Here is a 12,562-nt window from a genome sequence, read left to right as displayed (position 1 = left end):
TAGCAAATTCTTAAACTTGAGTTAGCATCCAAAAAATGGGTTTAAGAATACTTACCTTGAAGGTTATTGTTGTTTTTAAGAGAGTAAAATGAACATGTACTTAAAATAGTGCATGCATAATAATGTACTCAAATATCGGCACCCTTTTCCCTCTTACTAGAAAACTTCTAGTTTCCCTTCCAAGAACCTCAATTTGTATCTGATTCTTTCCATTAAGTATTAGATGGTCAGTAACTCAACTAAGAACTGAAAATTCTCAGTCTTTGAGCCAGGAGTATGGCTATTCATCTGGGGTACAGGATTCTTTTACTGAGCATAGTGAACACTTCATAGATGAAAATTTTCTAGCCAGAATTTTTAACCAGTGCCAACAATGTCCACAGAGAATAATTAAATTGAATTAATTTTTATTACTACTTATTTAACACAAGTTTGCTTGTCTTGGACAAGTAAAATTTTATAGAATCTGTGCTTTATTGCACTGGATAGAAACTAGAATTGCAGTTACACTGATATAGTGCAGTTTATGGGAAATTAAGGGTGGTGTTCTCCAGAATACATGAAGATTCTCAGTGATTGTTGCAAGGGATCACAAAAGAGATCTTTGGTCCAAAGAAGATATCTCTGAAAGAAAATAGAACATCAGTTACATTTAGCTGCAAGCTAAGATATGTATTATTCTTTTCTGGGTTAAAAATGGACAGTGATTTCCAGGATTTCAGATGACTATTCTTTTTAGGTGAATAAAGTACAAAGAGTATGAGTGGGAGGTCTTGCCACAGGAGCCACAAAGACCAAGAAGGTTATCAATTCTACTTTCCTCTATTTGTCACTGATATTACAGTATCATTCATTTATAAAGAAAAGGAAAATTAGGTGATGTCAAAACCTTATAATCATAGCAAAAAAAACTCATTACTTTGATATGAGGGGGATGGACCATGAAGTTTAAATCTACAGGTAAGACACAGAAGATTAAACATTTCTTAGAAAGTCAACAAATAAATTTCTAGTTTTTATAGGGAAGGAGAAATGTTAAGCTACTCTACTCTTGTTGAAAAGATCACAAAAGGTAATGTATAAAAATGTATGGAGGGGGTGGCTGGTTAGCTCAGTTGGTTAGAGTACGATGCTCGTAACACCAGGGTTGCCGGTTGGATCCCCGCATGAGCCTGTGTGAGCTGCGCCCTCCACAACTAGATTGAAACAACTACTTTACTTGAAGCTGATGGGTCCTGGAAAAACACACTTAAAATAAATAAAAAGTTTTTTTTAAAAATGCATGGAATGATATAAAATGGTATATACGATTATGGCTTATCAGAAATATACTTAGTATATAATGTACAACATGATAACTATAGTTAGCACTGCTGTGTGGTATTTTTTGAAATTTGTTAGGAGAGTAAACCCTAAAAGTTCTCATTACAAGGAAAAAATTTTAAAATCTTGGTAACTATATGAAGTAATGCATGTTAACGATAACTAAACTTACAGTAATCATTTTGTAATACGTTTATGTCTGTCAAACAATTATGCCTTCCTTGTACCTTAAACTTATACAGTGCTGTATGTCAACTGTGTCTCTATAAAAATGAAGAAAAATAGGATGGCAAATTAAAACTTGTTTACAGGGAGAAAAAATATATACATATGTATGTATATATATTTAGCAAAGTAAATGTATTCCTCCTAGGGAAAAGATAACCTCAAATTACATAGAAATTACTTTTATATATCCATACTTTTATTCTCATTAACACAGCTAATCACAAAAGTGTATCATAAAATAAATACAAGCACATTTCTGTAAATTGGATTCAAACTTTATAATTACAAAAAAGCAAACATGGTATTTTAATATTAGATGGTATTTCATTTATAGAGTCTGGGGAAAATTAAGTCATGGAATCAGTTAACTCAAGTTCTTGATATTATCATTTACTACAGTGTTTCTCAAACTTGTCATATATCAGAAGCACCTAGAGAGCTTGTTAAGCCATGATTGCTGTGCCTCACCTCCAACGGTCCTGATTTAGTAGGTCTGGTCTTAAGCCCAAGCATAGATATACATTGTTAATAAGAATTCAGCTGATCCTGAAGCTGCTGTTCTGGGAACCACACATTAAGAACCAACTGGCTTGGTAGAAAAAACAGTCCAAATCAGAAGACCTGGTTTCTACTGTCAGTGCTGATACTAACTAGTTAGGTGGGATGGTGCTAGTCATTTTACCTCTCTGTACCTTTCCTTTGATAAGATGATTATATCTGCTCTTTCTACCTCACAGGTTTCTTGGAAAAATGAAAATTTGATGACACATGTTTAAAGTAATTAGGAAAAAAACTTATTATGAAATAGCCCAGACCATAGTATTTGAAAGATTCCTCGGTAACCAGGAACTAAAATCAAGAACTAAAAATATTTATTGGTTTATCTACTATTGTATTAAACTTAAAATAATCTACTTTCCAACTTAGTGGATAATTTTTATCTAGTTCATTGATGGTTAACTCATACATAGAGCTAGAAAGTCTTTGACCGTTACCAACCTTTTGTCCAGTTAATTACTTGATCCTGTTCACTGGAATCTTTTATCTAAAGCCTTTTATTAATTTTCATATTGGTTTAAAGTATCGACCTTGAAGTTGATCTCTGCTACTGATGGATTGTTTTGTGGTAAAAATCAGATAGGGAATTTAGAATGTAATAGATTGGAGTGTTATTAATTTTCTGGATTTTATTTGGTTTTATTAAAATCTACCAAACTCTGTTTCTTAACTTAAAACATTCAATTCTACACACAATGGTGATGATTCTATAAAATAGCTGAGATTTGAACAGGATTTTACTAAAAAGAGTGAGTAATTTCAGCAAACTCATTATAAAGGTGTCTTTAAAAGAATTGCTATGCATACGTTTCATAGCAATATATTTTGTAATTGCATTTCCTTACTTTGGGCAGCAGAGCAATTCACTGAAGTTGCAGTAACAGATCATCTCACATCCCTTCCCATCCCAGAAATGATCCTGGGCGTTCACATCAATCTTTGTCAGGTCAGCTACTCCTTCAGGAAGGTTGTGACAGTTGCGATCTTTTAGTATCTTTCTGTAGCAAGAGAGTCGATTTGCCGGCATGGTTTGGACTCCTAGCAGCAAAGTTAGCCCAACGGTGACAGCAAGTACTATAAATTTCATGTTGGCTTTTGGCCCTGAGAAGAAAATCCAAAATGTGTCAGAGTTTGGTTTTCTTTTTTTTGTTTGTTTTTTTCAAAGATGGAATTCATCTACACATAAAGTTCTGTAGCATTCCCATAAATTGCATAGAAAGGAGTTGATTTTGTATTTCTCAAAGTTTTAAAACCGTCTACAATAAAAATCACTTAGAATGTGTGTTAAAAATTAAATGCCTGGGATCTATGAGAAATGCTGGGGGAAGGGAAAAGGTGGTGGTAAGAGCTATAATTTGCACTTTTAAGTACCCAAAGTAATTGTGTGTGTGTGTGTGTGTGTGTGTGTGTGTGTGTGTGTATCCAGTAGAGAAAAACTGCTTTGTAAGGTAGTAAAAGTCTGATAAATTTTTATAATAAATAGCATCATCCAGTACAGTGGTTCTTGATGTTGCACATCTGAACAATACTGTCAAAGAACTTGGGTTCCACTCTGATGGAAACAAAAAGCCCATTTATGCTGACATTGATAGAAGATATTCTATAGATATACTTATAGTACAATTAAGTTTTTTAAATCTTTCAGAATTATTTCTGGGACACATTTTTGTTGCAATTTTTTCATAATATTGTGAATTTTTATTTCTGCATAGATAATTTCATCTTAGCTTCTATTGAAAACAGAGGCTTGAATTCCCCCTAACAAACATATAGCCTGTTCTTAAACACTTACCATGATGGGGAACTCATTATTGGCTAAGTCAACATATTCTACTGATATAGTTCTAATGTTTCCCTTACTGTAACGTATTTTTCTGTAGGTACTGTCCACCAGTCCTAGTTTGAACTCTTGGAATTGTACCAAACAAGTCTAATTCCTCCTCCAGGAGATAACTCTTAAGTACAGTATTTGCATACAACTGTGGAATATTTATCATCTATTTAATCAGGCCTTTCTGCCTTCCATATGAGACATGAAAAGAATGGAGGCTATTTTAGTAGCAAAATAATGGAGGAACCAGAATCAGCATCCACAGCCATTCAGTTTTTATCTTGTTGACAGGTGCCAAAGTATCTTTGTTACTGTGGAGTATTAAAAAGAGGGTAAGATAGATATGTTCATTGTATTAGCTAGTGCAAAAGTAATTGCGGTTTTTGCAATTTTTTTTAACCTTTTAAACCGCAATTACTTTTGCACCAACTTAATACTTTGAAAGAAAACAATGTTGTTGAAAGGAAATTTTAGTATGAAGTTTTCAGTGATTAGATACATCTACCAAGGCAGTAGACTGGAGGGAATCGTAGGGCTCACCTCATTTATTTCCCATCTCTCAGGAATCAGTATTCTTCCTTAAAAATTCAGTGTTTTGGCAAAAGTCGTGTTAGGTATTGTCAGTTTTTTGTTGTTTTAAGGGAATGGATAAACCTGGTTCTTGAAACTCTGTTTTGGGCAGAAGCAAAGTTTTTTATGTCGCTCTTACTATTTGTAGCTATTTTTGGAGGAATATGAAGGACATATACCCAAATCATATAGAGCCTAAAAATGAACTGTGTAGTATGCTGGTAATTTTAATATTTAAGCCAAATTCTCAGAACTATGTTTTTCCCTTCTTCTACTCCTTTTCCCCAATTAACTTATGGCCCCTCTGACTCCCATTTTTTTTGAATAGGGTAAGTAGCTATTGGGTCCCAAAATACAACAAATAAGACCCATTATGGTTTGCACAAGGAGCCATTCAGGCTGCCCTTCCTACTTCTGGAATGATGCGTGTTTGTTTTTTCTAGATGAAATAGGCTGCTGAAATATAGCCTGGAATCATTCCCTTATCTTCAGGTCCAAATCTTTATATACTTTCTCAGGTAACTTAGAATGTCTCTGCCCATACCAAGATCAAACTGGCAAGGGTATTCAGAAGAAAAGCAGCCAATATTGGTCGAGTGACAGAGTCAGAGAATAGCACTGATGTGGGACTCACTGATGAAGTGATTAAGTAATTAATTATGTGAGAGAGAGGAAAACAGGAGCAAGCTGGTTTAATCTGGTTCCACTTAACCAACTTTTCTTGAGTGTTTCCTTTATGCCAGGCACTATCCTAAGTACCAGGAGTACCAAAGGAAAATATTAATAATTAAACCTATCCTCTTCCAATAACTCCAGTTCCTTTGAGTAAAAGCTACAATCATTGCAGTGGCCTCCGTATGCAATCTGGGTCCCCATTACCTCTCTGAAATCATCTACTGTTCCTCTTGTTCATTCTATTCCAGCTATTCCTCAAAAATACCAGACCCGTTCTTGCTTTAGGGCTTTTGCACTGCTGATTTCCTCTCTTTGAAAAGCTCTTCCACCAGATATCTGCACATGAAACTCCCTCAGGCTCTTCAAGTTTTTCCTTACTTTGCTCTTCAATAAGACCTGCCCCACTATCCTACTTAAACTTATAGCTCCCCTACACATTCTCAATCTGCCTTAGTGGCTCTACTTTTCCGTGGCATTTGTGAACCTCTAAATTGTTATAAAATATTTGTATTATGTCTCCCCAGACTTGAATGTAAACTCCAGGAAGGCAGAGTTTTGTCTGTTGTGTATCCCAAGCACCTGCAACAGTGCTTGGCACATTAGTGAAGGAATAGATCATATATCCTAATTTCTAGATACTTAGTATTCTGACTAGAATACTAAACTCAATATCTAGTTGCAGAGAGCTGTTTATTACTGAAAGAGGTTAGTGAGCTGAAAGAGTGCTTGGCAGGTTAGTGAAAGAATAGACCATATATCCTAATCTCTAGATACTTACAGTCAGCGAAGGAGTTTCTCAGAATACTAAGCTCAATATCTAGTTGCAGAGAACTATTTATTACTGAAAGAGGTTAGTGAGCTGTCAAATCTTTAAATTTACATGTCATCAGGTACTATTGTTTTAATTGTATTTAATTTTTTATAAATAATCTGATTTTAAAATGTACTTCCCAATTTCTGTTTTGTTTTCCTTTTTTTCTTTTTTGGTCATAACTAACATTTATTCTGGTCAGATATCTCATACCTGACTTAAAATATGTATATTTGTAGGTGGTATACATTTATCAGAAGATTCAACAACAACACATACCATCTGCCTTTTCTCCAACCTCTCTCACTAGATTTCTCTCTATCAAAAGTTTGGGTCTACGGGAGATATAGGAGGAAAGTCGTAAACTCATTTTAATCTTTTTGCCTAATGGATTTAAAGAATTTTTTTATTATTATTTTAAGTCTTTGGTACTTTAAAATATCTTTTACAGCTTCGATCTTCCTACTTTTGTGTTATGTAGTAATGTTGTTCTTATTTTTGGTAATCCAGCTTATTTGTCGAATTTTTATGGCTGTTGGATAAAGTCATGCATTTAGCCAACTTCTTATTGCCCTTCTTATATTTCCTGCATATAGTTATTGTTTGTTCCTGAACTCATTTTATGACTGTTAACTGCTTGTTTTCTTTCCATTAGATGGTTCTAATTAGAGCCATAAACCTGATTAGATTTTTTAAAAAGATTTTTTCTCGAAAAAAAGTAATAATACCCAATGTAAAATATGGAAAATACAGAAAAGCGCAGATAGAATAAAATTCAACCAGAGTTTTAATGTAGAGAGTACTGTTAACATTTTGATGCCTTTCCTTTTGGTACGCATAAGTGAAGGTGTTAAGAAGGAGAAATTGATCTAGAAAATGAAAGCTAATCTAGTAACAGAAAGCAGATCAGTGGTTGCTTGAAGTGGTACCAAGGAGGTGAGGACAGGAAAGTGTACAGAGGAACACAAGGGAATTTTTGGGTGATGGATACATTCACTATCTAGATTGCGATGTTGATTCTTAATTATATACACATGGCAAAACCTTTCAAATTGTATACACAGTGCTAAACAAGCCAACAAAAATTAAGGAATAAAAAGTATTTGCTCTCCTGAAAAAAAAAAAGGAGAAATTGAGAAGGCCAGTGACAGGATACTGGGAAACTCTAACATTTATGTTAGACACATAATTTCTTTAAAACTCTAATTTCTGTCTCTGACTTACCTTCTACCACCACATACCCAGTGGCTAATACAATGCTTGGTCCATATTTGTCGTATTAAATGAATGCTTCTCTGAAAACACATTTTTAACCCTGAGCAAGAACCTACAGAAGTTTCATGTTATCCAAAAGACTGAACTTCTTTTGGCTAATCCTCAGGTCTTCCTTCCACTTTCCCTCCATACCTGTCATTCACTACTGCTGAGCTAATAGAGTTAGACCAGTCATCGCTTCAATCTTTCACCTGTATCTTTGCCTTGTTCTTCTCATCTCTTCCCTTTATGTTAATTTCTAACCAAACCTCAAACTCATCTGTTCTCAGAGGCCTTCCCTGATCCAGCGCATACCACTCTAACAGCTTCCTTGCTCTATTTTCCCATAGCTTTTATGTGGGATCTGTACTACAAGAACTATGAATTTGGCTAAATAATGCCTTGTCATTGTCAACATTTTTCATAAGCCAGTTAGCCATATGGAGAATGTGACTACCTACAGCTGGGAGTGGGAAATTCACCAAAAGCCATTTCGCCATTTAGTGATGGTCATTTTGTGAATTTACCTAGACCCAGGAAGGAAGATCAGGAAAGATCATAAAGGCCCTACAGGACATGATAAGAACTTTAGGTTTTTTTGAGTCTATTGGAAAACCATTGGAAGATTTTGATAGAATAGTAACATGATCCGATTTATGTATTTAAAAACAATCTTTTTTTTCTTTTTTTTACTCTATAAAGATGTGTTGTGGTGAGACAAGATTGGAAGTAGAAAAAGAGGCTATCGGTGAAAGTTGGGGGAAGATATGACACAAGAGAGAAGGAATCAAGGTTGACTCTTTTTTTGACCTAAACGCTATTAACATTTATTAAGCTGAGAAAGAATTGGATGCAGTCAATTTGGGGGAAATTCAAAAGTAAATTTTTGGACAAGTTAAGTTTGAGATGCCTACTAGACATCCAAGTGAAGATGTTGAGTAGGGAGTTGAATATGAGTCTGAAGGTCAGGGCTGGAAATACAAATGTGAGAGTCATCCATTGATAGTATTTATAGCTATTTTTTTCAGGCAGGGTAGTGAGTATAGGTTGAAAAGAGAAGAGGCAAAGGACTGAGGGCTAGACTGAACCAACATTCAAAGGACTGGAGGAGGAGATGCCAGCAACATAAAGGCAAGCACTATAACTTCTACTCTTTCTGCATCTCTCAGAATGCCTGCTTCAATGCCAGGCTCACAGTGTTCAAAAAATATTCACTGAAGGAATGAAAACTAAATTGCTGGAAAAGTAAGTGGGTATGTTGCCATACCATGCACCTCTCCTGACTATGTCCATGCCAGAGCATAAAATAGTGTTTCTGTCACAGTCTCAGTCACATACAACGATGGAAAGTTCCACACCTGGCAAACACTTACTGGTAGTTTTATTTTTTTTTTAACTCTTTAGAAATTACATGTTTAAGCTAAAGTCTTCTTTCTTTAAGTGCAGATAAATGGTTTTAATTTTTATTTAGCAAGAGGAAAAAATGTCTGAACCAGTATGTTCCTGTGATACATTGGTTGGTTTTAACATTAGAAGACACCAACCTTAATTCTTGGCAATCCGTCAAAACCATATATTTGTCAAGTTCCAACAAGATGAAATGACTGGCAAATTTGAAGCAAATTACTCTATTTTTTTTAAGTACATGCACTTAAAATTCTTACTGGAGTACATCCAAATTACAGAAGAAAATAAGGCTAAAAACGGAATATCTGGAGGAATAAGCAAGAGATCCTGTTATCCTTTTTTAAATTCAATTTTATGTAATTAATATTGTGCCTAATGTATGATACCATTCATATTCCAATAGTGGCATAATATCGAAAAGATCAATGCAGAGGATACAGAATTATGGGCAAGATGTTTCCAATTAAGCAATAAATTATTGCTACCATCATATAGGTAGGGAATTGCAAATCTTGATTGTGTGAGGGTATTTGGCACCAGAAAGCTTCTGACTGGTTGGAGTTAAATGGAGACTTAAAAAGAAAAGTTATTAATGGCCAAAACTAACAGGGCTATGTAGTTTTAAGTGCTGAGACATTTATGGTGCAATGTTCATATAGTCAACTGATGTCAGTTCTGGGAACTGGTATTAAAAGAAGTGGAATGAAACCGAGTTGATGAATTAGACAGAAAGGGCAGTCCATTTTCAGATTTCTTTCAAAACACAGCAAGAGAGAAGCAAAAGCTGCAAAAGTAAATGAAAATTACAGCCCAGAACTTGACATTTAAAATATTGAAATTATAGTTGCACGAGATTAAAATTGCTGTCCAGTCTGTGATGTTTTTCCATCATCTTTCTTAAGAGGATGAAAAACCACTGTTATTTCGAAATTTCGCTCTGTTTCTTATTAACTGTGTTAGAAGAGGTTTGTGTTAGAATGACTGAATCCTGAAGTGAAACTTCTCAAAGTGTATGTTAAAGGAATTGAAGCGGTAGTAGAAAGTGGGTAAGCCTTTCGAACATCACTAAAACAAGAGAACTCCATCAGTAGAAAACTAAAGTCCATATCCTCCCTGAAGGTGATCTGCCTTCAGGCCTGTCAGAGAATGCTAGAAAATGATATTAATATTCAATCTTGTATCATTCTTATTGTGTTTCTGGCCACAATAGATCTTTATCGTGGGGAAAAGGACCAGCATTTGGGAGAGCTTTTCACAGACTGTAACTAAATTAAGGAATTTAGGAGAGGAATTTTTATAAGCCCCAAAGGGAAAAAGGGTTCCCTTTATCTTAGCAGCACAGACAGTGCTGTGTCTCATGGCTGAGACACCAAGGATAAATTCAATGAATTCCCTTTTTGTGTCACACATTTATACCAGTTTCTTTTTAGGAATCGGGATTTTTAAAAATCAAAAACCATTTGCTTTCTTAGGCATTGTAGTTAACGTCATGTCAAGTACATATTACAGAGATATAGCTATTGCATTTTTTAAAAATGATATACTTCATCATTCTCACATAGTTCTGAGAGATGGAATAATAAGATCCTGTAATGTCAGACTAGATTCAGAGTGGATGTGTGCGTTAATCAGAACTAACAGAGAGGAAGCTGCCTCTTTTTAAAACTTTGATGAAGTGACTTTCCCAGTAAAGGAATTTACAGTTTCTGTTCTCTTACAATCTGATTCTTTTCCTTTATTCTAAGAAGCATCTTCTTTTTCAAAATATATCTATCATTTCTTTAGAGGGTCTCTTTCTATCTTTCTCTTATGACCGAACACATAAATACATATGCTCTATTCTGTATCACTAATTTGGAACAGAATAAATGACATAAAATGATTTTTAAGAAAAAAATTACATACCTTTTCTTCTTCTTTCCTTTTGGTCTTCTTGGCAGAGGAATCTTTTAAAATGCTCCAACTCACTGGGTGAGTTTGGGCAAAAGGAGAAGAGAGGAGGTACTGGAAGGAGGTTCTTCACAAACGAACCTTTGTCTGACTTGTCTCTCGCCTGGGATTGACAGACTTGCTGCTCCAGCCAAGATTTGGAGGGGGGGGCGGTGCACAAACTGCCTCCCGTGGGTTCTTACAAACCAGGCAAAGATGAACTAAACAGCTTCTTTACAGAAGGAAATACCGAGTCTGTACAAGAACCTCAGGGAGGCAGACGTGGAGCAATAAAACATAAACCCGAGGGATTTAAAAAGAGCACAGGGAGTGCTTTTTACCTTAAGAGAAATGTGTGTGTGAGAGACAGAAATGGAGACAGAGAGAGACACTGAGACAGATGGGGCCAGAGAGACAGAGAGTTAGGGAGAGACGGAAGGAGGGAGAGAAGGAAAAGGAGGAAAAGTGGCTAATATGATTTAGGAAAATAGCTGAGCACCTTGTCCTCTTCCACAGTTTCTTCGTGTTTTTTCCACCAAGTTTTCCTCACCATCTAGAACTCTTGTTATAACATTTTGGTTAGAGATATAATCCAACTCTCCAACTCCTCCCCCAAAAAGTCATTACCAGACAATGAAAAGCAAAAAATAAAACGACTAAAGAAGAAATCTCTTGTGTGTCTCAGAAATAAAGGCACAAAAGGAATATCACTCTGTGTTGAGTGTTAGCACTGTGTTGGAATGTTAGCGTCTGTTAGCTCTCCTTCACTTATTGAGTTTTTTTAAAATTCAATTTGGGATAGTGTTGCTGGAGTTGGAAATTTTATAATAGAATAAGGATTATCTAGACAGAGAATGGAGGGAAGGTCATTCTAGGTTGTATCAATAAAAGCATAAAGGTGAAGGGCAGGGTAACAAGTTTGGGAAGTATAGGCAGTTTTGTGTCCTGGAACTAGGGATAGTGGAAGATACAATCAGAGGGCTAGGAAGAAACAAGTCAATGAAGTACCTCATATGCTATGCTACAAATTTGGGGTTTTATCCTGAAGGTGAATGGACAGATGATGAAAAATATTTAAAAGGATGAACCCCTGACTGCCGTGGGAAAGAAGGATGGTATGAGAGGAAAGAGACTGGAGACAGGGGCCCTTGCAGTAATCCAGGAGAGAAGAGAGTTAGGAAGCAAAACGGAAAAGATTTGGTGACTAATTAGGTTTTTACGTTTAGGGTAGATGTAGTTGAGAGAATGGCAGGAAACTTTATTGAATAATTTCAAAGGCTTGGCCCTTTGGATGGACGGTGCTCTTCTTCATCTCAGAGAAAGAATACAAAAACAAGAGCAGTTTTGGTTGGAGTAGGAGTGGGAAGACAGAAATGAGTTAGTGGTGAATGTTGAATTTAAGGAGCCCTAGATGCAATTGGAAACGTTTAGATGGTTAAATGGACTTGTAGCTCAGAAAAGAAGTATCAGCTAGAGAATTAGAATTTATCAACTCATCAACTAAATATTAGCTACATAGCTAATCTAGTTATTCAACTAAATGATAGTGGAAGCCATGGTTATACCACTGCAAAGCTACTGAGCACTTACTGCGTGCCAGGTACTTCACATGTCTGAACTTATTTACTTCTTCTTGTGTCCCTATGAAGTAGATACTCTTAGTCCCATTTTATAAATGAGGAAACCTCAGAGATGTTAGAGAATCTGCCCAAGATTCTCTCTCTCTCTCTCTCTCTCTCTCTCTCTCTCTCTCTCTCTCTCTCTCTCTCTCCTTCTCTCTCTCTCACATACACACACACACAGCCAGAACGTGATAAGACCTGGAAATGGTTGTAGTGTCTATGCTCTTCCCTATTGCCTCTCTTAGAAGGGATTACACCATAGAGTGAGAAGAGAACAGGGCTACGATCAGACTCTTAGGGAGCACTGGCATTTAAGGGATAAGTAGAGAACAAGAAGTAGTGGAAAAATTAGGA

The 12,562-nt window shown here is 35.8% G+C and overlaps 1 protein-coding gene across 1 annotated transcript; it reads right to left on the bottom strand.

Moving 5' to 3' along the window:
• Nucleotides 1-394: 394 nt before the first annotated feature.
• On the bottom strand, nucleotides 395-10,932 carry SCRG1 (stimulator of chondrogenesis 1). The gene is made up of 3 exons (XM_033134799.1): nucleotides 10,563-10,932; nucleotides 2,955-3,210; nucleotides 395-624 (listed from the first exon to the last, which is right to left on the bottom strand). Exons 2-3 carry the CDS (start codon nucleotides 3,194-3,196, stop codon nucleotides 570-572), a joined length of 297 nt encoding a protein of 98 aa, XP_032990690.1. The 5' UTR covers nucleotides 3,197-3,210; nucleotides 10,563-10,932; the 3' UTR covers nucleotides 395-569.
• Nucleotides 10,933-12,562: the final 1,630 nt, after the last annotated feature.

The sequence above is a fragment of the Rhinolophus ferrumequinum genome, chromosome 18, assembly GCF_004115265.2.
Source record: "Rhinolophus ferrumequinum isolate MPI-CBG mRhiFer1 chromosome 18, mRhiFer1_v1.p, whole genome shotgun sequence".
Classification (NCBI taxonomy): domain Eukaryota; kingdom Metazoa; phylum Chordata; class Mammalia; order Chiroptera; family Rhinolophidae; genus Rhinolophus; species Rhinolophus ferrumequinum.
The sequence above is the reverse complement of the archived record's forward strand: the minus strand, read 5'-3'. Positions and strand labels throughout refer to the sequence as shown.

Bases quoted from the DNA above. Each gene is read 5' to 3' on its own strand.
- SCRG1 (XM_033134799.1), bottom strand. From the start codon at position 3,196: ATGAAATTTATAGTACTTGCTGTCACCGTTGGGCTAACTTTGCTGCTA. The intron at 625-2,954 runs GTAAGGAAATGC...ATTTTCTTTCAG, and splicing joins GAATTGCTCTGCTGCCCAAA to AGATATCTTCTTTGGACCAA.